Consider the following 27,878-nt stretch of genomic DNA (forward strand, 5'->3'; position numbering starts at 1 on the left):
AAAAGGGGGGGGGCCCCCCATCTCCCCAAATCCCCTTTTTTTAACCTTCCCAAGGGGCTCCCACCTAGGGTTGGGGCCTCCCCTTCCCCCCCCCGGGGGGGCAGTTATAAGCAAGCAGTTTTTTTTTCCCGGGGGGGTTCCCAGCCTGGGAGGGGCCACAGGCGGGGGTGGGGGATTCCCCTTCCCCCCCCCCCCCCCCCGTGCACAAATTTTTGTGCACCGGGCCTCTAGTGTATTCATAAAAAGTCTAATTCTTAGGCCCATCTACAAAGATAGTACATTCTCTTATGTGAGGAATTTGACATTTGATTTTTTCCCCCTAGGAATGAGGCTTAACTTTGACAATTAAGGAGTCCAAGGTACCCAAATAAGCCATTGGATATGAGTCTGTAACTTAGAAAAGAGATAGAAAAGGATCAGAAATAGAAAATTGGGAGTTATTGTTTAGATTGAATCCATGTACCTAGATGAGTTTGCCTAAGGAGGAAGCATAGAGAGAGAAGAAAAATACTTGGGCCTTAAGAGTTCTATCTAGTACTTAACAGCTATGCTGGTGTTTCTGTCTCTTTGTCTATGTCTCTCTGTGTCTGTTCTGTTTCCCCCCTCATTCCCCGCTCCTTCTCTGTGTGTGTGTGCTTAAACCAGCAAAGGAGTGGCCAGAGAGGTTGGAAGAAAACCGGGAATATTTGTGATCCCTTGAGATGTGGCTAAAAGGTAGTAGTGAGGTGAGAACACAAAGGCCTTATATGCCTAGGTGGAGAAAGACCTATTGACTTTAATGGTGATTTTTTACTCAACAGTTCTGTACATGTACAAAATATAGGCTGTTTATAGAACTATTCAGTCTGTCATGACATTCTTCACATAAGCATTTCCTAGTAGAAAATTTTACTTGCTGGGTAGTGATTTGAAATTAAGAATATTTTCTTAGAAATAATTTTACCAACTTGCTCCCACATCACCCCATAAAAGTTATTTAATTTCTAATTTTCACTGTGATCGAGGAAAGGAGGTCAGTGGCATGTAGCCTGCAATTTTATATATAGTATATATATTTGCTGTTCATAATATGGAACTGTATAGTGGAAGAACTATACAGTTGAATGCATCCTATGGGCTAGGCACAATACATACATTCTAGATTTCACATCCTTTTGAGGTATTGTTATGTCCCTCCTTCAAAGAAGACACTAAGGTTGGCTCTCTCAGTGTCATACTTCTCACTCCCCCCAATGCCTATATGAATCAGGATTTGAACCTATGTTAGGTTTACTCTAATTTCTGCTACCCCAAGTGGACTTCTGTATGTTGTGAATCGTTTATCAACCAGTTCTAAAGTTGTATGTAATTAACATTTCACCAAAGGTGTTCATTAAATGTAGAAATATGTTCTCTCTCAGCTTTTGAGGATCAAGACTGAGCAAAGAGAGGATCTAGGTCCATATACTCAATCTTTGATTTAATAGAGTCTATTTAATTTCACCTAAGGGAGACATTCAGGTCACAGAACAGCATCATGATGTCAGAATTCTGGTTAATTCAGGTATTATTCTTTTCAAATATTTTTATTCTCATAGAAAACCTTTCTTTGAACTTTTAAAAAAATTTGTCATTTGTAATGTGTGTACACATTTACCCTCTTTTTTCTTCATTTTGTGTTAATCTAATTTAGTGCTTCAATTTTCATATTTCTGATATCCCAAGGTTTCCTAAATAAGTAAAATAGTAGAATAGAAAATACTAGAAGTAAAAATGAAAATTTTTGAGGAAAAAAAAAAGTGTGGCTATAGAGTTTAGTTAGGTTCAAATTTTCTTAATCTTTTGATTGAAATCTTATCCTGTAAATCTTACAGAAGTAAATTAAGTGAATTTGTTAATGGGCTCATTGTTACGCTCCTTCCCTCTTAGATTGGTATGTGAGCAGTTTCTAATTTTCCATTTAGCAAATAATGTGATAGAGGATTAACTTTTTTTTCTCCTCCAAAATCACAAGAAGGCTTTCCTGAAGGTGATGATAGTTTTTAAATTTTGAGGTCAACTGTTAAATGATTCAGCCCTAGGAAAAACCTTTTTGTGGAGGTATTTCCAATATCTTCAAAACAAACTGATGACTTTTTTAACGTTTTGGTTTTTTTTCCTAAACAGCCCTTCCCTTCACCAAATAAAAACTTTACCAGAAGTTTGATGAGTGCTGGCATTTTTAACATGTTGCCAAGGAAAGTTGGCCGCTATCCAGTAAAATTTGTCTTTGATAAAGTGTTAGTTTTTTTTTAATGTGATAAACTATTATTGTGTCATCAGTTAAAGAATGACAAAATAGCATATTCAGTTGTCCAATTCAGATGTCTATTGGAGTGAAAGGCTAGAAGGTTGCCTACATACTTTCTTTAAACATGAAGAGCAAATTTATAATTACCTTGTGCCAAGTATGTTAACATTCTCAAAGAAAACCTGCATGAATATTTAGAAAGTAGGAGATTTTGTGAGATTTGTATTTTGAAAACATGAAAGACAATGCATAATCCTTTATTTGGTGGTACTTGAAATTGTGTCATGTGATATAGGATTAAATTATTTTGATGGAGTTGAAGTTTCATTCTTATAATTACAAGAATGTGACCTTCTAAATATCTAGATGTATATTTTTACATAATTCTTTCTGTTAAAGTGAGGTTCCTAAAAATGCTCTTTAAATTTCTTATTGTTGGAGGTAGGAGGTAATTAAAAGAGTGAATGATTTGCTGATCCTCACAGAATATCTTTACATTAGTGGAGTCATCACTTGTCACCATGTGAAGTGTGATCTTTTCACTTTTGTAGGCTGACATTCCTGTTCAGTTCATTTTGAGGTGATGTGGTATTGTAGAATGTTTTAATTTAGGGATAAAGTATAGTGTTAATTTAGAAATTTACAATCAAATAATTTAGCTTAATATCAAATTTTTTTTGGATGTAAAAAAAAAATAGAAGCCTTTGTCCTTTTATTTCACTGAGGATATCAGAAAGATAGTAATGGTAGTGAAATATGTACACAGGAGGTAAGTACACAGTAGGGTTCCAGGAAAGTTTTAATTGTAGTAACATACTTAGAACAAGAAATTTATTCTGCCACTTTTTAATTTCCAGATAAAAAATTAAATGTGTGTAAAAAAAAATAAGATGTTTTCTCCTTGGTAAAATAACATATTTGTAGATGCAGTTGGAACCACAATACAGGGGGTCTATTTGGACTCCTTGAGAAGCATTTTAATGCTCCAGATACTTTATGAACATTCTCTGTGATTAAGTGACAGTTTCCCATTTCCCTCAATATGTGAGTAAAGTTGATCAGAGTAAAATACATTGCAGAATTCAGTATTAATGAATTTGTACCCATTTTTACTGTACCTTACTACTCATGAGTTTTGTAGAGCCTTGTTGAGTACCATTAGGTTTTCTTTCCTATTGATTGTTTACATCCCTACTACTTGTATTTTAATCAAATTTTCAGCCTGCTATTACAAAATCAGTCATGTAAGTGAATATGTATTTAAGTTGCTAGGAGTTCACTATAAACCTTGCCCAAAGAATAAAAACAGAAATTGATTTTCTAGCATCAGATCAAATTCTGTAATAAAAATTTATTTTTAATCCTATATAATAAAACTTTAATATGCAAATTAACTGAATGGTGGAACGACTGGTCGCTATGATGCGCACTGACCACCAGGGGGTAGACACTCAACACAGGAGCTGCCCCCTGGTGGTCAGTGTGCTCCCACAGGGGGAGTGCCATTCAGCCAGAAGCCGGGCTTACGGCTGGTGAGTGCAGCGGTGGTGGTGGGAGCCTCTCCTGAGAGCCTCTGTGGCAGCGCTAAGGACCCCTTGGGGGATGTCCAACTGCCAGCTAAGCCGGAGGGCGGACATCCCCTGAGAGAGGGCGCAGGCTGGGCTGTCGTGCACCGGGCCTCTAGTTTATATATAAAACAATCATCAAATCTTAGCTGATACCACATATTTCAAATGGTATTTGTTGTAAGAATTAAATAAGAAAAGACCTTTTCATAATAGAATTTAATCTTTTTTTTTTTTTTTTAAGGAAATCACATTCACAGAGGTGGGCTGATGGGAAGATTATGCAACAAAATTTTTTGTTTAATTGTAATAGTTTGTTTTTCCCTTTTCTTCCTTTTTTCTCTTTACCTTTTTTTCCAGTTTATGAATATTAGTTAAAATTGCATAGAAATTTTATTACAGTTCAACAGCACTCCATGTAGAAGGGAAATTCAAATGATCTGCCTCTACTACAATTATGAAATTTGTTTCAAGTTTGGTTTAAAGTATTTTGAAGACAGAGGATTGCATGCTTGCAGAGACTTCTGTATATAGCATTTAAGAAGGCAAGTAAGGGTATAGTAGAGGCTCTAATTACTTTGTGGTCTTCATTCTCTCTGGAAGACTAGAGATTGATAGCCATGACATGTTTAATACCAACTGGTGGCTTGTAGACTTTTCTTGCCAGTTTTATTTATTATTGGAATTACATGATATAATTGGATATTACTAAACCAATAAAAAATCAGTGCATAAGGAGAATTATTTCTGTGAAAATTTTGGGAAGACTCACTAAAAAAATCTTGTGGACTTAGATGTAAGGAAGACAACTAAAAGCCTGGAAAGGTCATACAAATATAGAAGATTTTGGCATTTAGTGCTTTATATGTGTTTTCAAGTTGTACCTTTATTTTGTAAGAGATGCATGAGAAATTGTAGAGTATATTGGCATCTGGTTTATATAAGGAACTCCTATCATGACCTTTGTCTCACAGCAAATGATTGGTAAAGCACATTTGAATGTTTTAAGTTAAAGTACTTAAGGTACATAGGGGTAATCTTTTTTCCTTTTTGTGATTTTCCTGAATTACTGACTTGGTTAGTGGACTGGTCCTAAGTAGTTGATTCATCAGTTTTTATTTTTATTGAATATACCTCTGTCAGGCATTTTTCTTGAACTCTAACTTGAAGAAAGGTTAGTAGTAGGACTGAAACACTTTTTCAGACTTTAACATAGATTTTGTAGTAAAATTAGAATAATACTGTGTTTGCATAGTTAGTACTACTTGCAGCAATGGTCATAAAATTTTGTATTCAAGCCATATCCTTTAAGAAGACTTTATAGTTACCTAGGTTTTCAGACCCTCTTATGATCCTTTCTAATCTTGTTTGCCCCCTTTCTTTTGAAAACACTTGGTTTCTTTTAAATTTCCTCTTCCAAGGAATCAGCTGATGTTTCTAAGGCTGACTTTTGAGTCAATATAATAGTTTCATATACAGGAGTCAAAATATTTCATTTTCTAGTAAATATTAGATTAAAATGTGAAACACTTCAACAGTTGTAGCTTATTTGGAAAATTAAAAGGATATTTTTTATTTATGTTTATTTTAATTCTTATCTTAGGGACCTGAAAATACCTTTTAAGAATTCGTGGCAAAGGGATTGGCCTGCACTTGTATCTTTGGAGGCACAGTGCCCAGAGAGGGCCCCAAAGCTTTTTCCTGGCTGCCTATTCTGGAGCAGCTGACTAACCAGCTGCAGAGCACATTGATCTGGTTGTAATTGCTTTCATCCTGGAGCAGAGCAAGTTAACACAATTTAAATCAAGAGCCACATTAGAAGATTCTGGCCTGAGGATAGCCTCTCATTTCCTACCTTTGAAAGGGGGAACAATTTCAGTCACTTCCTAACTTCTAATGTTGGCACCAGTTGTTACCAGTGATTGGACCTCAGTTCAGCAACCTCAGTACTTGAGTTCTGGCTAGGAAAGAATTCAGAGCCAACCCTCAAACTAGAGGAGAAAGTTTATTTAGAAAGTTACAAAAGTAGAAGTGAATGGTGGAGGAAGTGTGCCTCTGAGCTGCGTGGGCTCGGAACAAGTTACAGAGGTTGGAGCTTAGAAGAGAAAGGCAAGGAAAAGCACCTAGGGTGAGAAGATTGTGGGGGGGGGGGGGGGAGGGAGGAGGGGAGGAAAGGCATGCTGGGTCCTCCTTGATGGTATTTATCTGGGAGGATCTCAGTAGACTATTCATCAGCTTTCCAGGTGTGTCCTTTCAAGATTGAGGTCTCTGTTGTGTCAGGGGTCTTTACTAGTAGTCAATGCAGCCGGTCCTAATGTCACCTATGGCCTCATTTGTCTGGTTTTGCTGCTTTCCTGGGCCTAGAGCTGAGACTCACTGAGGCCTAGATGTATTTGATGCTAGTCAGAACCTCATTGTCCTGGGGGTTAATGCTTAAGAGCTATTCCCCACCCCTTCCCCCCTTTTGGCCCTTCCCCCTCCAAGAGGGTCTAACCTGCCAGGGGAGGAAACATGCCAGGGGAGGGTCCAAACCACGTGACCAGTAACTAACATCTTCCTATGTGTTTTTGTTTCTCCTTGTGGTAGGTAACATCATGAACTTTGTATTTCACTCTTTTGCATTTTATAAATGTTTTATATGTTTGCCTAAAAAATATATTATTTTTTGTTTATAAAAAGAATATACCAAATGTCTTCTGGACTTGCTTTTTTGGTTAAATATCATGTTACTAACATTTATTCTTGTTACATATAGTTGTAATTCATTCATTTTTACCACTGTATAATCTTCTATTCTGCATAATTTCTTTTCTGCCTGTAGACATTTGAGGTGTTTCCAGTATTTATGCTATTATAGATATGTTGCTATGAGCATTTTGTTCATCTGGGTGAACATGTGTCAAAAGTTTCTCTTGAATATGTACCCAGAATAAGAATTGCAGGATCATAGAATATGTAATGTTTAATTTAACTCTATAAGATACTACCTAATTAATTTCCACCATTGTTATAATAACATTGTTCATTTACGTTATTTTTCTCTTAACCGGGATTGTCAGAGGTTTGTCTATTTTATTAATCCTTTGAAAGAACCAGGCTTGTTAATTATGAGGCTTGTTGTAGTGATTTAAGTAAATTACCATGGTTTAAACTAAAGGCTTAAGCGTAGAAATAGAAGAGGATGGGATTAAGAAATGTTAGGGATATGAAGGCCCCATGATCTGACTTGATAATTCAATTGGCTATGGCAGTTGAGAGAGAGTGGGAAAAGTACAGAATGACTTCTGGGTTTCTGGCCTGTGTATGAATCAGGGTATAAGTGCATACTTGTTCTGAGCTTGCAATTGAAAAATGTCAGGTCAGTTTTGTTTTTCTTTCATTAGTTTCTATGCCATTATTTTCTAATTCTAAAAATAAAGCATTATTGCCTCATGAAAGTTGGTGGAATACTCTTGTTTTGTTTTCTGTACTAATGCTTGGGAAACATTTCATATAAACTTTACCTTCCTCAAGAAGAATTTGAAGCTGTTATTCCAATACTAGGTAGGGGCTCAGTGCACAAATTCGTGCACCTTGAAAGGAACTGTGTGCTGCGAGGCTGTGGTGAGCACAGGGGCGGGTCTCGGCCCATCCTCCATGCCCCCACCACTGTCCCCTGTCTGACAGCAGCCCTGCTGCCGCCACCCTCACACACTGACAGCACTGGACCCGTTTGCACCTGCTGACACCTTGGAGCGATTGGGGCTGGCACCAGCAGCAGGTGCAAGTGGTGGTTGCAGCCCCAATTGCCCCTCAGGAGCAGGGGGAGTTGGAGAAACCCTCAGGGGCGATCGGGGCCGCAGCCACGATTCGAACCTGCTGACGGTACTAAGCGATTGGGGCCGGTGCCGGGAGCCGGGAGCTGGTGTAAGCAGCAGCTCCAGCGCCAGCAGCAGGTGTGAACTGGGCCAGCGCCGGCAGTAGGTATGAGCACTGGGCAGGACCACAGTGCACAGGAGCAAAGAATTTTCAGTAACTACCAGAGGCTTGCCCCGATGACAGTGACCAGTGCCCCGCCTTGGTCTGGCGCCTGTGCTCACCTGCTCCACCATCCCATCATGGCCAACGCCCTCCATGTTCCGTGCTCTGCCACCTGCTGCCGACATCAGCCATGTTTTTCGTGCGCCTCCTGGTGGTCAGCGCACATCATAGCGACCGGTTGTTCGGTTGTTCCACCATTGGGTCTATTTGCATTTTAGGGTTTTATATATATAGATTATCTTTAGTTCACTCTTAACCAAATAAAATAAGCTAGATTTCTCTAGAAAGAAGACAGGTCAGGTATTACACAGATCTATAAACTCCCAGCACTTCCTTTATTGTTTAAAATACTAGTTTTCAAGGGACTAGGTTAAGTAATTTGAAGCCAAGAGTAATCAGTCTTCTATAACCTTCCTGTAGTTGTACTTTGAGAAATAACAGTACTTATATGCAAACTCAGGAGCTCTCATCACTTAACTAAGGTACAGAATAATAATTTGGATTTTTTTTCTTTGTTTTTGAATTTCAGTGGAGGAATTTAAATTATTTTAGAATAGTGATGTTTCACTAGTCACCAGAGATGAAGATTCTCAAGTATTAGAGACAATTGGCAGAGCAAGTGTTTTAGAAACAGTTTGTTGTATCTCTCCTAACTTTACAATTTAAAACTTTTTTAAAAATCAGAGAATTTGATAAAATAAATTTGGCTGCAGTTAATAATTATGTTAAAAGAGAACTTATTCCATTTACAAAGATAAAAATTAATGAAGTGTTACATTTTTCTGATACCAATTTCTTTCCAAAACTTTGCTGCTTTTTCAGTGGCCCTTTTCCTTTTTGTATATAACCATTTGTTTGTCAAGCTGAGGCATTACCTCAAGTGATTACAATTGCTCTCTTGGTTCTGCTCTGAGTGAGACCATTATTATCAAAAGCATCAGATGACATTTCTAATAGATGACTTTTTGAATTCACTGAAACTAAACAGCTGTTTCAAACAAATGCCCTTTCTGTGGGGATTTGTCATCTGTAGATCAATTGATGATTATTCGTGATGAAAATATCTACATTTTGAGTGATTTTGAAATCAGATTTTAATTATATTTTTAATTTTAATGTATAGCCCAACAGCCAATATGCAGAAATAATATGTTTAAAGAAAGTAGTTAATATAACTTTTAGTGTAAAAATACCTTCTAACAGCCAGAAGGCTTGGGGGGAATATTTATACCAATGAATGTATTGAGATATAACATTAACAAGTCTGTTAGAGGCTCCTCATTTACTGGTTTAGGTTTTATCTAAATTGTTATTGAATCCCAGGGATAATGTGTATGTAGGCTTTTTCATTTCATGTACCTGTAGGGATTACAACCTTATTAAAGTCAGCCAATCAAAATAAATTTTATGTAAGTTACCACATTAGTGAAACAGTTTTCAGGAAAAGTGCAATTTGAATATTCTCTTTGTTGAATGAATTGTTTGGCTTTGTAACAATTATAACAACATTTATGTACTAACCTGGAGTTATACTCATCTGCAATACTACAGCTTCATCATTCTGGAAAATATATAACATCTCCCCAAGTTTTTTGTGGGCAGAATTCATATTTCATTTATCTTTCTACCTTCAATGCCTCCTATATTGCCTGGGACATGGTATAGCCTCTATGTGAATGTTTGTAGAATGAATAAATGCAAAACATAAAGGGGAAAGCCTAAGCAGAGCTGTCAGATGAGACAATTAATAGATTGGCTTTAAATAGGGAAAAGATCTTATGTTATAAAAGATGACTAATCTCTATTCTTTCCCTCTCTCTCCATTCATTCATTCAACTATTGAGTGCCAGATTTTGTACTAAATTCTAGATTGTATTAAGTACAACAATGAACAAAACATTAAGTCCCTGTTCTCAAGGAGATTAAATTCTAGTGGAGAGAATCAATAATAAACCAATTTTTAGAATGTCAAGTAATAAGGATATGGAGGAAATTAAAACAGGCAAGGGGGATAGAGTGTAATCTGGGCATAGAGCCGTCACTATTTCATACAGGGTGGCCAGGGAAATAATATTTGAGTAAAATCTAGAAGGAAGACCAGTTAGGACTCAAGCATGTCAAACTCGCTGCGGGCTTCGAGTTTGACATGCTTGATTAGGTCTAAATTTACATTCTAGGTAAAGATAGTGTGGCTTGGATCAGGATTTTAGCAGTTCACATGGTAAGATGTGGTAATACTCTGGATATAATTTGAAGGAGGAGCCTACAGGTTTTAGTGATGCATTGATGGTAGAGTGTGAAGAAATGGAAGACAACCACACTGGATGATAGGCTTTTACTGGGATAGTGAAGACTGCAAAAGGAGCAGTGTTTGGAGGAGTGGAGGTACATGTGCTATTTTCCCTCCTTGATATCTGTCCCTGATGCTAGACTGATTTTTCTGTAGTTAGAAGAGGAAAGAGTTGTTTGCTGTCTGGAAATTTGGTATTATGGGGGAAAAAAAACTGAATTGAGATTCCCTAAGGTAGAACTTTAAGACCTGACTCTCACTTTCAGAAACTTTGTCAAATCACTTCATTTTGAGGTTCTTCAAACTGTTTCCTTAACCATAAAATGAATTGGTTGGCCCAGATTTGTCTCTGACATCCTTTCATTTGTCCCAATTTGTTTCTTGATCCATTTATTTTTTGGAACTGTTTTGATGGTTTCTCCTTTACCCATTTATTTATTATAGACATTCCTCATGTTTCTGACCTTCTCTCTTATTACACCTATTTTTCTTCGTTTCAATCAGTTTTATAAAAATAACTCTCAAATCCACACTTTAAACTTTTTTTTTCTGAGTTCCAGACTCATTTAAATTTGTTCCAGTAATTTTAATCCTGAATTCATCATCCTACCCCAAACTTGATCTTCTTCCTGTGCTCAGCAATTGTTAATTTTGATAATATGATTATATGCCTATTATTAAAGCTGACCATTAACCTTATTGAATTATAATGTTCAGTTTGCTAAATAGGTTAATTAGAATTAAATTTTGGAATCTAGCCTACCTATCAGATCTTAGTGTGATTGAAATCCTAAAGCCCTTTCTTGAAGCCTGCAAGGTCAAAATTAAATTTTCATAATACTAAAACATTATTTGCCTTTTTTTTTTTTACTGTCTTAACATTTGCATATGCATTGGTATGTAAAACTACTGGCTCCTTATTTCAAATCATAGCAATGACATTTTGTTTACATTTACAGGAAAGAAACAGTTTCACTTACAAAGGTTTTTTGATAAAGCCGTGAAAGATTAATTTTTTTAAATCTCACCCTTGAGTACATATTTTTCTTAATATTCTGTGTGATAAAACAATTAACATAAACATTTCTGCTGCATGGTACAACCATACAGTGGAATAGCAAACACCTACTTAAAAGGATACCTACATTCATATACATAAATGAATCTTCATGACATAGTTGAGGGGGAAAAGCTGAAATATAATATTTGATAGGAAAACAGCCTAATTTGGGTCAGGACTCTGTTACAGCTTTAGTTATATTTAGATCACTACTGGTATCAAATGTTTTGAGTGCAGAATCAGGACTTGACCTTCATTAGGGCTTGGGATCTGAGCACCTGTGAGACTCAGGTAATCTCTTCATGTGTTTACAGCTCAACCAACAGTTAGTAAAACTGGAAGAGATCTATCTCTGTTTTGCAGCCCAGCTGCTGGGATTTTGAACAGCTGGGTCATTTTCTTTTCTCTTTAGCCCCACCCCTGGCTTTTCTCACACCTAGAGAAGTCATTCACCTAATACCCTGACTCCCTCTTGTATGGGCATGACTTTGCGTTTGGTGAAGGCTCTGTGCCCCTTGAGGACAGAGTTTTCTCTTAGGTCTGCTGCCCTGGTCCCAGCATTTTGCAACCCTACCTCCTCAAGCTCCTGCCATTCCTCCCCACTCCCCCAGTACTTGTCATCCTTTTGAGAAAGTGCAGATTTGCATTGTGAATGGGGCCGCTCAGGATTTTAATGTCTTGCCAAAAGTTGGTTAAAAGTTAGGCATGTAATAGGGAAAAACAAAGTTAGGCTGGTTTTCCCCTTCTATAGCAGGTTTACTCCTTTCATCATGACCCCAGCCATGTCTTCATTTCTAGAAAGGGCTTATTCCCTCTAGAATTTAGTTCATTTATTTCTTTGTATCTCTGCTCTCTGACTTTAAAAAACTATGATTTTATAGTCTGTCCGACTTGTTCTTACTGTTAAAATGGGAGAAACAATAGTCATTTATTGCGAGTTTGAACATACTAATCATAAGCATTAGTCCTAATATTTTACTCTACTGTCTCTTAAATAATTGGTATAGGCTGATTATTCGCATTGAAAATATTTAGCCAGTTTTAAAAATAAAATTCTACTGAAATGAGGTATTGGCTGTATTTAGGCTTGGTGGAAAACTGATATAAATGCCTGCTGACAAAATAGTTAAATGTTTTTATTGTAAGTATACATAAAATTACCATTTTTAACACTTTTAAGTGTACAATGTAGTGACATTAAATACATTCAAAATATTATGTAGTCATCACCACTGTCTGTTTCCAGAACTTTTTCATCATCTCAAACAAAAACTCGGTATCCACTAGACAACTCCTCATTGCCAACTTCCTCTTATTCCCATAACCTCTATTCTATTTTCTTTTCTTCTTTACTTTCCTCTTTTCTTTTTTCTTTTCTCTTCTTTTTTTTCTTACTTTTCTTTCTTTTTTTGCTAATCCTTATCTGAGGATGTTTTTCCATTATTTTTTTTTAGAGAGAATGGACAACAGGGAAAGACAGAGAGAAACATCAATGTGAGAGAAACACATTGATTGGTTGCCTCCTGCTCAAGCCTTGACCAGGGCCCGGGCCGGGGCGGACCCTGAAACTGAGGTACTATATGCCCTTGACCAGAATCGAACCTGGGACTCTTTGGTCCACAGGCTGATGCTCTATCCACTGAGCCAAACCAGCTAGGGCATATTCTAAATTCTGTCTGTATCCATTTGCCTAGTCTAGATATTTCATATAAGTAGAATCATACAATATATTCAGTACCTTTTGTGCCTGCATAATCTTTTCAAGGTTCATTCCTGTTGTATCATATGTCAGAACTTCATTCTTTTTTATGGCAGAATAGTATCCCATTGTGAGATAGATAGATAGATAGATAGGATAGATAGGTAGATGATAGATAACCACATTTTGTTTATCATTTCATCTGTTGATAGAAAATGTTTTCACCTTTTATCTATTACTAGAGGCCTGGTGCACAAAATTGTGCATGGGCAGGGTCCTGCCAGTCCACCCCGATCTGGGCCAGCTGGCTGGGGGAGGGGCTGGGGGAAGTTGGCCGGCTGGCCCCACCCTTATCAGGCTGTTTGGGAGGAAGATTCGCGCAATAGGCCCTTCCTTCCCCTGGCTGCTGGCACCGGTTTTCCTCTGGCACCCAGGAGCCAGGCCTTTGGTCCGGCTGCAGTGAGGCTTGGCTTCTCTGCCAAGCCTCTTCAGCCTTCAGTCTTCACTCCGACCAGCTTTGTTGGGTTAATTTGCATAGTTGCTCTGATTGGCTGCTGGGTGTAGTGGAGTGACACCAATTTGCATGTTTCTCTTTTATTAGTGTAGACTAGAGTCCCAGTGCACGAAATTCATGCACTGAGGGGGGGTTGTCCCTCAGCCCAGCCTGCACTTTCTCCAAGCCCAGCCTGCACTTTCTCCAATCTGGGACCCCTCAGGGGATGTCTGACTGCCCTGTGGGATCGTGCCTAAACCGGCAGTCGGACATCCCTCTCACAGTCCGGGACTGCTGGCTCCCAACCGCTTGCCTGCCTGCCTGCCTGATTGCCCCTAACCGCTTCTGCCTGCCAGCCTGATCACCCCCAAACCACTCCCCTGCCAGCCTGATGGACGCCTAACTGCTCCCTTGCCGGCCCGGTCACCCCCAAACTGCCCTCCCCTGCCAGCCCAATTGCCCCCAACTGCCCTTCCCTGCTGGCCTGGTCACTCCTAACTGCCCTCCCCTGCTGGCCTGATTGCCCACAACTTCCCTCCCCTGCTGGCCACCTTGTGGCTGTGGGCTCCGCCATCTTTTAGGGCATTGCAGTCAATTAGCATATTCCCTCCTTATTGGCTGGGGGCGCTGCCATCTTTGAGGGCATGGCAGTCAATTAACATATGCCCTCCTTATTGGCTGTGTGCGCCGCCATCTTTGCAGCCTGCTGCTCAGTCGTTCGGTCGTCCCTCACTAACCCCCCTGCCAGCCTGGTCGCCCCACACAGCCTGCTGCTCAGTCATTTGGTCGTCCCTCACTAGCCCCCCTGCTGGCCTGGTTGCCCCACGCAGCCTGTTCGGTCGTCCGTTCGGTTGTGATGGTTGCTTAGGCTTTTATATATATATAGAGATAGATTATTTATTTTTATTTTTATTTTTTTATTTATTTTTTTAAATTGAATCTTTATTCTTCAGATTATTACATTTGTTCCTCTTTTTCCCCCCCATAGCTCCCCTCCACCCATTTCCCATCCCACCCTCTGCCCTTATCCCCGCCCCCCCCACTGTCCTCATCCGTAGGTGCACGATTATTGTCCAGTCTCTTCCTGCATCCCCCACACCTCTTTCCCCCCCAAGAATAGTCAGTCCACTCCCTTTCTATGCCCCTGATTCTATTATAATCACCAGTTTATTCTGTTCATCAGATTATTTATTCACTTGATTTTTAGATTCACTTGTTGATAGATGTATATTTGTTGTTCATAATTTGTATCTTTACCTTTTTCTTCTTCTTCCTCTTCTTAAAGGATACCTTTCAGCATTTCATATAATACTGGTTTGGTGGTGATGAACTCCTTTAGCTTTTCCTTATCTGTGAAGCTCTTTATCTGACCTTCAATTCTGAATGATAGCTTTGCTGGCTAAAGTAATCTTGGTTGTAGGTTCTTGATATTCATCACTTTGAATATTTCTTGCCACTCCCTTCTGGCCTGCAAAGTTTCTGTTGAGAAATCAGCTGACAGTCGTATGGGTACTCCCTTGTAGGTAACTGACTGTCTTTCTCTTGCTGCTTTTAAGATTCTCTCTTTGTCTTTTGCTCTTGGCATTTTAATTATGATGTGTCTTGGTGTGGTCCTCTTTGGGTTCCTTTTGTTTGGGGTTCTCTGCGCTTCCTGGACTTGTAAGTCTATTTCTTTCACCAGGTAGGGGAAGTTTTCTGTCATTATTTCTTCAAATAGGTTTTCAATATCTTGCTCTCTCTCTTCTTCTGGCACCCCTATAATTCGGATGTTGGTATGCTTGAAGCTGTCCCAGAGGCTCCTTACACTATCTTCATATTTTTGGATTCTTTTTTCATTTTGCTTTTCCGGTTGGGTGTATTTTGCTTCTTCGTATTTCAAATCTTTGACTTGATTCTTGCGATCCTCTGGTCTGCTGTTGGGAGTCTGTATAATATTCTTTATTTCCGTCAGTGTATGCTTAATTTCTAGTTGGTCCTTTATCACAACATCAAGGGTCTCACTAGATTTCTTGAGGGTCTCATTAAGTTTATCGGCGGTTTCTAGAAAATTCTTGAAAAACCTTAAAAGTGTGGTTTTGAACTCTATATCCAGTAGTTTGCTTTCCTCCATTTCTGTCATTTGTGTCCTGTTTCTTTGTCTTGGCATTTTTTATGCTTCGCTGTGTCGATAGAGTGGCTTTCTGTGCTAAGTGTCCTATAGGGCCCAGTGGCTCAGCCTCCCCACTTACCTGAGGTAGACACTCTTGGTGCATCCCCTTGTGGGCTTTGTGCACAGCCTTGTTGTAGTTAAGCCTTGATTGTTGTAGGTAACACTGGGAGGAATTGACCTCCAGGCCAATTGACTGTGAGAATCAGCTGTGTCTACGGTGAGAGAACTTCTGTGCTGAAGACACCCTTCTGGGGCAAGACTTGCTTCAGTGGGGCTTTGGTGCTCACTGAGTCTGCCCCCTGAATGTGTCCCTTATGGATCTGAGGAGTTGTAATTTGGATAGTCCCACTCTGACCACTGGGTACACTGGCTCTTGGATCTAAGGAGGTGCTAATCTAGCCTCTGCCTGAGGCTACCCGTTAGAAGCCAGCTGTAAAGCAGTGCAAGTTGCCCTGGGGCCTTGGGGCAGCTGCAGTTTGTTAAGTAATTTTCAGATTACAAAGGGCCGGGCCTTTCATATGCAAAAGCCTCCATGCAGGGCTTGGGCGGGGCGGGGTCCCAGGGGGTCAACAGGGTGGGCGGAGTGAGCAGTATGGCTGCTCTCAGTCCTGCCCTCAGAAGCTGCGGCAATCGCTGCGAGCGCCTCCGAGAGAAAGCTGCCCTCGAGTTCCAACTGATGCCCGACAGTCCAGTTTCTCCCTTATGAGTCTGGGTCCCCAGAGACTCGCCCGGAACTGGAGCTCAGAGCTCTCTCCCGATTGAAAAAGACAATGGTGTCCTCAGCCGCCAGCCCTCTCCGCATGCACCTCCGCACCTTTGTATTTTACTCCTGCACCGCACCTCCTCTGAGTCTCGGTATGCTTTTCTCTTTCCTTCTAGTTGTAGAATTTCCACTCAGCCAGCCTTCCTGTGGTTCTGGATGATGTCCGTTCCGTCTTTTAGTTGTATTTTTGAAGTGGTTGTGCGAGGCAGCAATCTCCGGTGTTTACCTATGCCGCCATCTTGGTTTCTCCTATAGATAGATTATTAATGCTGCTATTAACTTTGGTGTACAAGTATCTATTTTAGTCTCTGATTTCTTTGGGGAGGGGATATATTCCTAGGTGTTTAAGTTTTTGAGGAACAGTTTTTCACAGTGGCTGCATATTTTAAATTCTCACCAGCAATGCACCAGTGTTCAATTTGTTCACATTCTCACCAACACTGTTCTTTTCTGTTTTTTGTTGTTGTTTTATGAAAGCCATGCTAGTAGGTGTGAAGTGGTATCTCACTATAGTTTTGATTTGCATTTCACTAATGATTCTTATGTTTAGCATCTTTTCATGCACTATTGGCCATTTGTATACCTTCTCTGGCACAGTGTTTATACAAGTCCATTGCCCATTTTTTAAATTGTTTTTGTTGTTGTTGAGTTCTTTATATATTTTGGATATTAAACCCTTATATATATGATTTGCAAATATTTTCTCTCATTCTGTGGATCATCCTTTCACTCTCTTGATACTGTCCTTAGATATGCAAAAGGTTTTTATTTTAATGAAGTCCTAATTTATCTATTTTTTGGTTTCCTGTGTTTTTGATGCCATATTTAAGGAATTATTGCCAAATTCAATATCATGAGTATTCTTCCATGTTCTCTTCTAAGAGTTACATAGATTTAGTTCTTAGATTTAAACTTTGGTTCATTTTTAATATGGCATAGGTAAGGGTCCAACTTTATTCTTTTTCAAATGAATATATCCAGTTTTTCCAGCACAATTTGTTGAAAAGATTATCTTTCTCTATTTTATAGTCTTGATATCCTTGTTTCTTTATTGATATTTTCATTTTTTAAATATGTTTTTCTTATTCCTTTAGTTCTTTGTCCTTGGTTTCCTTTAATCTTTTTAGAATACTTAAGACACTTGATTTAACATGTTTGACTACTAATTTCAATTCTAAGCTTCTTCAGAAATGATTTCTGTCATGCTTTTTTTTTTTTTCTTGTGATTGGCCATGCTTTTTTGTGCTTTGTCAATTTTTTGAGACTTGAACATTGTTTGCGAACTCTGGAAACCAGATTCTCCCACTACACTGATGTTTCATGGCTGCCATCCATTTGTGACTTTCCTAAACTATTTTTGCAAATGTGTATTCCTGGTTGTGTGTGGTCACCAATATTTTTATTCAGTTATTTTTGCAGTCAACTAGTGACCTGACAAAGATGTTTTAAAATATCTGGCTCAAACAACAACAAAAAACTGTTACCCTCTCTATATCCTAATATATAAAGAGCCAGGGTCCGTCACGATCTAAACGTCCAGACAGATGACCGAACACCAGGCTAGGGTCCTGGCCACCCTCGGCGGGAGTCAGTCCTGAGTCCCGGCTGCCCATGGCAGCGGGAGGGAGCTGTGGGAACGGAGCCATGCTGCAATTGGACTGGCCTCTTGGTCCAATCTCCCGCCTGGCCCACAGGCCCAGGGAACCAGAGCCATGCTGTGATGGGATTGGACTCTACCCGAGCGGTCCCAGGTTGTGAGAGCGTGCAGGCTGGGCTGAGAGACCACCCCGAGTGCATGAATTTTTGTGCACTGGGCCTCTAGTCTTCCAATAATTGCTGGTGTAGGAATCCCTGCAGTCTGAAAGGGCCTAAAGGAAGGCAAGTGTCTCCATTTATGACAGTCTCACAAGGGATCTACCAGGCTGATTAAAATGTGCAACACTCAGCCCAAATTTTTTGATGTGAAGGTTCTTCACTATCTGCCCTGGCACCAAGCAGCTGGTATAGAACGTTAACTATATATGTATATATGTATGTATGTATAAAGCAAAATAACCTTTATTCTTTTCTAGTTGTTAAAAAGATCTCTAGCTTTTTTGTCAAAGTTAGATCAAATTTTAAAAGGTAAAAGGGCAATAAATGATAGACAGCATAAAACTCCCTCCCTTTCTCTCTCTCTCTCTCTATCTATATATATATATATATACATACTATATATATATGTACTAGAGGCCCAGTGCACAAAATTTTTGCACAGGTAGCATCCCTAGCGGCTGCTGGCTGCCTGCTGGGGCCTCCATTCCCTGGCTCTGGCCTGGGCCTTCCTTTGTTCCATGCCGTCCCCTTGTGGTCAGCGCACATCATAGTGAGCGATCAAACTCCCGGTCCATCGAACTCCCAAGGGAACAGTTTGCATATTAGGCTTATATATATATATATAGATCTTCTATAGATAGATAGATCTTTAATATGCAAATTGACCCTAACAGCAGAACGACCAGAAACAACTGGTCGCTATGACACACACTGACCACCAGGGGGCAGACGCTCAATGCAGGAGCTGCCCCCTGGTAGACAGTGCACTTCCACAGGAAGAGCACTGCTCAGCCAGAAGCTGGCTCATGGCTGGCCAACACAGTGGTGGTGGCAGGAGCCTCTCCCACCTCCGCAGCAGCACTAAGGATGTTCAACTAATGGCTTAGGTCTGCTCCCCGTTAGTCGGACACCCCCCAAGGGCTCCCGGGCTGCCAGAAAGCTGTCAATTATATTTTGACATCCCATTAACCTCTAAGAGAGCCTGGGAGTGCGATTGCGCTCCTCCTGTCTTTGCCCCAAAGTGCCGGGAGCGCTATCGTGCTCCTCCTGCAGTGTCACTATTAGATGCTAGTAGTTCACTTTTTATTGACAGATGGCACCTAAGTGCAGATTACTTATGATGCTGAATGTTTCTAGTTCTAAAATTGACCACTGGCATTTATCTGCCTAATTTTCATAATTTTTTTCCTAAACTGCTGTAAAATCAGCAAAAATGCCTTGGCAATTCTAGCATAGTTCCTAGGATATTGGTTGGCACTCAAAGGGTTAATTGTGAGATAACATCCTGATTTCAGAGATGTGAAAATGTGGAGGAAAAAGGTAAATGGTAATTCTAGTTTTAAATCTCAGTTCTATCATTAATTTTTTGACTTCAGTCAGGGAACTTCTTTGAGCCTATTTGTTTATTTGTAAAAATGAAAGAGTGTAGTCTACTCCTTAGAGTTAGGAAGACTACATGAGTTAAGAAATACGAAAGTGTGGGGGAGGCATTTGATACATTTGGCATTGTTATGATAATAGAAAGAGACTCCTGATAACCAATCAAAGCAAAAAACAAAACAAACAAACAAAAAAAAACCCAAAACCACACACCAAAAAAACAACAACAAAAAAACCCCACAAAACAAATCCCCAATATCTTGGCTAAATGAAAATTCCTGTTTCACAAAGTATCAAACATCATTCATTATTCTCTCCCCTACCCCTTCACCTCCTCCTATCTAAAGATACCATTGACTGGTTATAATATAATGATCATTATTTATAACTAGTGACCCAGTACATGAAATTCGTGCACGTTAAAAGGGAATTAATTACAGGAAATATTTTAATATTGCTATTTTCCCTTTCTCTATAATAGAAGTATCAGAGATGAAAGAAAATTAGTAAAATGTACATGAAATCTTCCTCCTGTCAGAGTCTGGGGCATGCCATGGGAACCAGAGTCAAGTCCCCGCCCACCCACATGCTCCTCAAAATCACGCGAGACCCAGACCAAGCCAGCCCCATCCCCATTGGGCTAGATCCAGACCTGGCCGGCCCCACCCCCGTCAAGCCCCACCAGGTGTGGGGCGCAGCCTCAGGTCGCCTGGCTCAGCGCTGGGGTGGGGGGCGCGGCCTGAGGCCCCCCTCAAGCCCTGCCAGGCGGCGGTCACAGCCTCAGGTCCCCCGGCCCGGGGTGGGGTGCGCGGCCTGAGGTCCCCTTTCAAGTCCCGCTTGCGGGGGCCATGGCCTGAGGTCCCCTGTCAAGCCCCACCAGGCGGGGGCGCAGCCTCAGGACCCTGCCTCAACCCAGTGCTACGCAGCCTCAGGTCCCTGCTGCTTGCTCGTTAAGGCTCCGTTACGGGAACTCAGCTTCCGCGGTGGCCCAGCCATCTTGTGTTACGGAATCCCTGCCTCCACTGTGGGCGCAGCCATCTTGACCGTTAAGGCGTGACAGTCAATTTGCATATTCTCTCTTTACTAGTTAAGATGATAGAACCTACGCATCAAAATAGTGTTGATATTTTCTCTATATTGTTTTTTAAAAAACATGTTTTAGGAAAATTTTCTATACTAAAAATAATTGTGATACTAGAATCTCAACCTCTAGTTTGTAGAATTCTTGTTCTTCTGATGATTCTATATAAATATAATATTAATTTCAGTGAGGTGATTTTTTTAAGGAAGTGGTTGGATTTTATGATATTTGGCAGAAGTGAAATGTCTCATTTTTCTGTTTTGAAAATTGTTAATAAATGTAGAACATTTTTCTTGAGCTGTAAAGTATTCATGGCTTTAATTTTGTGTTCATTCTGTTCTGTTCTTTCAGGATATTTCAAGTCACATTCAATCGATAGGATGAAAAAATTTAAGAGAAGGCTATCCCTCACACTTCGAGGAAGCCAGACTATTGACGAATCATTGTCTGAATTGGCTGAACAAATGACTATTGAAGAAAATAGCAGCAAGGATAATGGTAAATATTTTAGGGGGGGGGGATGCTTTTGATTTATAAATAGAATGCAATTTACTTTCCTGATAGCTTCCTTTTGTTTATTTTTTCCCTGTGGGTCCCTAATTCTTAGGAAACGAGACTGCACAACTTGCTTACTTGCTTATTGGAATGTTCCAGTCTTACTCCAAGTACTACTGTACCTGGTCTCTAACTGTGATGAATTCTGTCCCATTTATCTTTCCATTTTTATTGGTTCTTAAATAAGAATACCTTGTATAATAATATCCTAGTTAAGTAACTATTTTTAAATTAAAGTTTAAGTATTTTTGTTATTCTTGTAACCTGTTAAAACAGCTTAAAAGTGCATAGTAAGAATGTGAAATTTCTGTTTGAGGCTTCATTATAGTTTATAACTGTATGTATGCATGTTGACTATTAGAAGACAAAGTTCAGCCCTAGCCTGTTTGGCTCAGTGGATAGAGCATCAGCCTATAGACTGAAAGGTCCTGGGTTTGATTCTGTTCAAGGGCACATGCCCAGGTTGGGGCTCGATCCCCAGTATTGGGCATGCAGGAGGCAGCTGATCAATGATTCTCTCTCATTATTGATGTTTCTGTCTCTCTCTCCCTCCCCCTTCCTCTCTGAAATCAACAACAACAAAAAAAGGAAGACAAAGTTCATTACATAAATGAATCTTACTGTTTTCTTATTTTATATTTACCATAGAATCTGTCCTAGTATTGAGGGCACTTATAGTAGATAGGCATATAATGTTTCACACATTTGACAGTTCTTTTTATAATGTAAAGTAGTACCCAGATGTAGATATAAAAAGAGCTTGTTAAATTGAATGGATTAAAATGCAAATTCCTGCTAAAATTTATAGAATAAGACTACATACTCAAAACTGAACTATTCCTATGGAAGTCATACAATCAGAAAGGAGCTTTCAGTAATTTCTGCCGCTGTTGTGGTATGAAGATTCTTTGGTAAGCCTTCTATGTCTGTGCCTGAAATTATTCCATGAGAGATTTGTGGTAGTGGGTGAAAGCATGGATATCCTTACCCCCTCCAGCTGAATGCAAATGTACTTGTTGTGGGAGACAACAAGAAAATGGAAAAGGCTCTGTCTGGACTTTAAGTTAAAACTCATGGGTTAGAATTTGGGGTGTACTAACACACTTATTAGTTGTATGACTCTGGGTAAGTAATTTATTCTACCCAATATTCAGTGTATCTCTTTTCCTCCAAAGGGTCATTATTTACTTAAGGTTATGTGGCTCTTTGTAATATGGGAGAGGAGTTAGACATGAATATTTTAGAAAATTTAAAATAATTTTTAATGTAATTTACTTACATTTAAGAGGGAAACATTTTGCATTTGGGTCAAATCTCAAAGATGGTTTTATAATGTCTTCACTTTTACTCTTTCCAGGAACAAAATTTTTCATTCTCTCAGGCTCTCTTTGAATTCTTATTAAGCCCAGTGCGTTCATTCTTTTTTTTTTTTGAGGGGGGACAGACACTTTATTAAAGGGTCACAAGCCCCCCATCTCTGCACCTGTCAGGGTGGCTTTGGGTAGATGGTCCTGGTTGTCTTTCCTTCCAGTTGCTTTGTCCGTGGCTTCCTGAGATTTGGTGTCCTCGCTGGCATCTGGGGAAGGGAGGGCTGGCAGCTGGCAGAGGGCCAGGGAGTGGCCAGCCCCACAGCCCACAAGGAGTCCTGGTGACGACTGCAGAGCCTGTACAGGCTTCGGGGCTTGGACATCGGCTTCGCTGCCGTCCCCGCACATGCCGTGCTCGTTCCAGCCCCAGGAGTAGCACGCCCCCCCAATCACTGCCAGATTATGTTCTGAGCCACAGGAGATCTCAGTTGCTCCAGTTAAGCAGTGCAGAGACGAAGGCGTGCTCTCCCATGGTCTCGAGCAGGGGAGGGGCGAACCCTGCTTTTCTGGTCTCCAGCCTTCCTCAGACTCCAACTCCCTCCCTAGTTGACCATAGTCTGCTCGGCCCCAGGTAAACACCTTGCCAGTTTCTGCCAATGAAGCTGAGTGATCTGACCCAGCAACAACACAGATTGCCTTAGAATTCTCTAGGCCTGGCACTCTGCTCGGTTCCTTTGCTGTCAAAAACAGTGGGAGGGTCTGCCCAGGGCACAACCGCCGTCCAGATGATGCCAAACCAGTTCCCCACTGGAACACAATGCCACTTGCTGTAGCAGCTAACGCATGCCTCAGTCCAGCAGCAATACTAACATCCTCCTCTCTCAGGAGCTCAATGGCCTAGGGAACCACACATCTTCCAGGCCCATGAGGAACTCCTAATTGGCCAAAGAAGTTGGATCCACACGATAGAACCTGACCATTTTCTATGAGAATAATGGTGAAGTCCCAGCCACAGGCCACCTGTTGGATGGGACAGCCAATGAGGGATTTGCAGGGTGTAAAATATAGGACATCCTCCGTGTGACCAATCCCCAACTGCCCATCTTTGTTCAGGCCACAAACGAAAAGGCTTCCTCCATCTGTGACAACAGCAGAGTGGCCCCCTCCTCCCGCGATCCTCCTGACACACACAGGTTTACAGAAGTCATTCAGTTGTTGGGGCAAAAACACGTCTTCCTTATGACCAAGGCCAAGTTGCCCATAGCTATTTGCACCCCAGGCGAAGAGCGCGGCGGGCACAGAGGTGGCATCCGAGGAGGGGGTCTCGAGCTCCATGTGGGGCCGCTCCACCGAAGCTTCCGGGCGGGGCCGGCGCGGGGGACAGGGCCCATTCATTCTTATGATTGAAGAATCTTGCCAGCTATTTTCCAGTGATGTGCAGGAGTAAAATAAGCACAGTATATATCTTGATGGATGCTTTTTGGGACACATTTATATTATGTGCAATATAGCTAATTAACATTTTATATTAATTGCAAATTTTGTGGGATATTTGGGTGTAAATGTTGTAAAACATTCTTAAATTATAACATAGTGAAACGTTGGAAATATTTTTTTCAGTAGTACATATTGTTTATTAACACTTTGTTTTATTATAATAACTTTAACAGGTAGTAACGAAGGAAAATAGTAACTCTCTTGAGTTTCCCTCTTAGCCCAAGTTACTTGAAATAATACTTGAAGATGTCATAATAGACACTGATTCCTTTTGAGTTGCAGAGCTTGCTGGTAACATAGGCTATCTCTGAGTTATAATCTGCTGTTTCTTCTTACCTATGTGTAACAGCACATAGATTTAATCAAGAGCTTTGACAAAGATTCTCTACCTTTTTGGTCATCTATCAGTTCCTGATAGTTGGTTCCATCATATTCTTACGTTATGGAGTTTATCTTAGAGCATAAAAAGTTCCTAAAATAGATGACACACACAGTCCACTTCTTATGATCTTCTCACATACAATATAACCAGTTTGTGAAGCAAGTGAGCTTTGTTTAATACCCATGTAGTGGCAATGCCAACTTTGGGAGGAGGATGAATTAGTTTATAATTTCCCTACGTAAACTGACTTTGAACCTGTATTTGATCTCCTGTATCTTGTTCAGTCACATTCATGAGCACAATCCTGTTAACTTTTGCATTACGTATAGGTAGGTGGTTCTCATGCACACTCTAGAACAAATTGAATGGAGGACATGGGGATAATAGTATAAAAATCTTGGAAAAATTATGATGCATTTGGTTATTCATATGTGCACATGTACTGTCACTCATACATATTCTACCTCCAACCAAATAGAATTTGATATACTATTTCTGTCATTTGGTCATTTAGTCATTTTAGACTTTAACTCAGAAATGTTTAATATAATTATAGTTCACACTAGAGCGCCTGTCTAGATAAGCTAGTGGTTTGCACATTCATAGGTAGATTGAATCCAGGGAAGAGAAATCTTGAATTTTTATTTAGTATGTTAAAAATAAATTGAGTTTGCAAACTTGGTTGATTTAAGCATACTGGCTTTAACTCAATACAATTTTTCCTAAATATGAAATGAAAATTTTGCACAAATTTAAACATTTTTTAAATTAAAGTATAACAAACATTTTTTTAAGTACCTGCAAGGAGAAAGAATTCTGAGCACATCAGAATTAATTTTTTGGTAACTGAGAAGGTATTGAATATATAAATTTTTTAAAAGCTGTCAGATTAATTTTTCATAAATAAATTAATATTATGAGCCTTTCTTCTTATTCCCAGGGTTCTTTCTTTCTCCTGTTGATCTGATACATGGTAGCAGTCACAGTTAGTGTTTGACAAAAGTGATGATAGAGGGTTGTAAGTAGGGCTGATTCCTACCAACAGCACAAAGTCCATGATAGAATGAGATTAACAGCACCAAGCTCTTGTATTTATGTACGGTCTGGAATAGGATGAGGTTAATAAAAGTGTTTAAAAGAACTGGATTGGGAACAGGAAGTGGAGTGGGCTAAGAAATTGAATGTTCCAGATCATAATAGTTCACATCATCGGAAGATCCAAATAAGTAAGATGCCAAATAAATTTCTCAATGGAATCATACTGATTGCTATGTTACAATGTAGAAATCATTGGAAATCCTTAGTTGGAACTAATATATTTACTGTGGTTTTTCATATAGATTTCCATTACTTTTTAAAAAATATAATGGTAAAATATACATAACATATAATTTACTATTTTAATCATTTTGAAGTATACAATTTTAATGGCATTCACATTATTGTGCAACCATCAACACTTGTCCATCTCCAGAACCTTTTCATCATCCCAAACTGAAACTCTGTACCCATTAAACAACTCCTCATTATCTCCTCCCCTTAACCCCTGGTAACCACTCTTCTACTTTCTTCCTGTCTATGAATTTGCTTATTCAAGGTACATCATATAAGTGGAATCATACAGTGTTTTGTTCTTTTGTGTCTGACTTATATTACTTCATACAATGTTGTAAAGGTTTCCATTGCTTTTAAAAATAGATTATTGAACTGTTTCAGTTAAGTGCTGTCATAATCTGGAAATATTAGAATATTTTATGATTTCTCTCATGGCTCCCATTCTCGTCTCTGTACACTGTCCTTAGGTGACCTCATCCAGTCCTATGCTTTCAGCATGTGTGTATGCTGACTGTCAGCTCCTAAATCTGTATCTCTTAATCTGGATCACTAGATTCATATTCAGATGCCTGCTTAGCTTATACATAGAGATGTCTAATAGGAGTGTCAGATGTAATATAACCAAACCAGAATTCTTTTCATGTTCTTCTCCCAAAATCTGCTTCTATTTCAACTTCCCTCACTTTAGCCTGAAAATAACTTAAAGCTAAAAATTCAGCAATTATCCTTGATTCTTTTTTTTCCTTTACCTTTCTGTACTCCCCTCCTCTGCTAGTGAAGCTTGCCAATTAATTGCTATATAAATAACTTTGAAAAGCTCACAATTAATGATAGCCATTTATATACTTGTTACGAGTCCAATTATTGTTCTTTCACATATCATATTTTATATTTTTAATAGTTGCTCTGCTGAAGATTTAAAAAGTATTCTTTGGATAGATGTTTTTAATATTGATCCTCACTAAAAGCTGGGTGGAAGAATGTATGTGAAAGTAATTTTGCAGCCATGTCTGCTGGCCTTTTGGTTCTGCCTATCTATTCATATAAAAGCCTAAGCGACCGTTGGATCATTCAACCAGTAGCTATGAAGCACACTGACCACCAGGGGGCAGATGCTCAACGCACAGGCATGAAAACATGGAACAGACTGATGAATCTCAGAGGGAAGGGGGGGAGAAGAGAGAAGGGCAGGGAGAGATTAACCAAAGATCTTACATGCATACTAGAGGCCCGGTGCACGGATTCATGCACCTGCGGGGTCCCTCGGCCTGGCCTGCGGTGATCGGGCCAAAACTGACAGTCTGACATCCCCTGAGGAGTTCCGGATTGCGAATCCGTGCACCGGGCCTCTAGTTTATAATACATCCTAAGGCTGCTCGATTCTTTCCATTTTCCAATTCTGCCACCATTATTTATTGCTTAGGGTACTGTAATAGTCTTCTTCTGTTTCCCTTCTGTTGATTCTGTCATCTGTTCTCCAGCAGTAACCAGAATAAAGTTAAAAATTTTTACTTTTAATAAATATAGATTCAAAGGAAGTTGCAAAGGTAGTCCAGAGAGGTCCCTTATACCCTTCTCTCAGTTCTCCCCTTTGGTTACATCTTCCATAACTATAGAACACTAGAGGCCCGGTGCACAAAATTCATGCTGGGGGGGAGGGGGTCCCCTCAGCCCAGCCTGCACCCTCTCCAATCCAGGACCCCTTGGGGGATGTCTCACTGCCGGTTTAGGCCCAGTCCTTGAGATCGGGCCTAAACTGGCAGTCAGACATCCCTCTCACAATCTGGGACCACTGGCTCCTAACTGCTCGCCTGCCTGATCACCCCTAACTGCCCCCGCCCCCCGCCGGCCTGGTTGCCCCCAACTGTCCCCCTGTTGGCCTGGTAGCCCCTTACTGCCTCCCCTGCTGGCCTGTTGCCCCCAACTGCTCCCCTCTGCCGGCCTGGTCGCCCCTAACTGCCCCCCCCCCGGTGGCTGGTTGCCCCCAACTGCCCCCCCTGCCAGCCTGGTTGCCCCATGCAGCCTGCTGTTCAGTCGTTTGGTCATCCTTCACTAACCCCCCCTGACGGCCTGGTCGCCCCATGCAGCCTGCTGTTCAGTCATTTGGTCGTCCCTCACTAACCCCCCTGCCAGCCTGGTTGCCCCATGCAGCCTGCTGTTCAGTTGTTTGGTTGTCCCTCACTAACCCCCCTGCCGGCCTGGTCACCCCACACAGCCT

The 27,878-nt window shown here is 40.3% G+C and overlaps 1 protein-coding gene and 1 pseudogene across 3 annotated transcripts in view; one reads left to right on the plus strand and one right to left on the minus strand.

Moving 5' to 3' along the window:
* The window catches only part of CDK17 (cyclin dependent kinase 17), a 92,329-nt gene that overhangs the window by 19,985 nt on the left and 44,466 nt on the right, over positions 1-27,878 (plus strand). For 2 of the 3 annotated variants that reach the window (XM_023749916.1, XM_023749914.1), the window contains exon 3: positions 20,936-21,082. In XM_023749916.1, the coding sequence (XP_023605684.1) occupies positions 20,965-21,082 (118 nt within the window). In that variant the 5' untranslated portion in view covers positions 20,936-20,964. Of the gene's footprint in view, positions 1-4,217; positions 4,380-20,935; positions 21,083-27,878 lie in introns of those variants that run through there. The other variant, XM_006084118.3, reaches the window with a different exon arrangement.
* Positions 22,560-23,841, minus strand: LOC102438364 (annotated as a pseudogene).

This window comes from Myotis lucifugus, unplaced genomic scaffold (assembly GCF_000147115.1).
Source record: "Myotis lucifugus unplaced genomic scaffold, Myoluc2.0 scaffold_10, whole genome shotgun sequence".
NCBI classification, from domain to species: Eukaryota; Metazoa; Chordata; class Mammalia; order Chiroptera; family Vespertilionidae; genus Myotis; species Myotis lucifugus.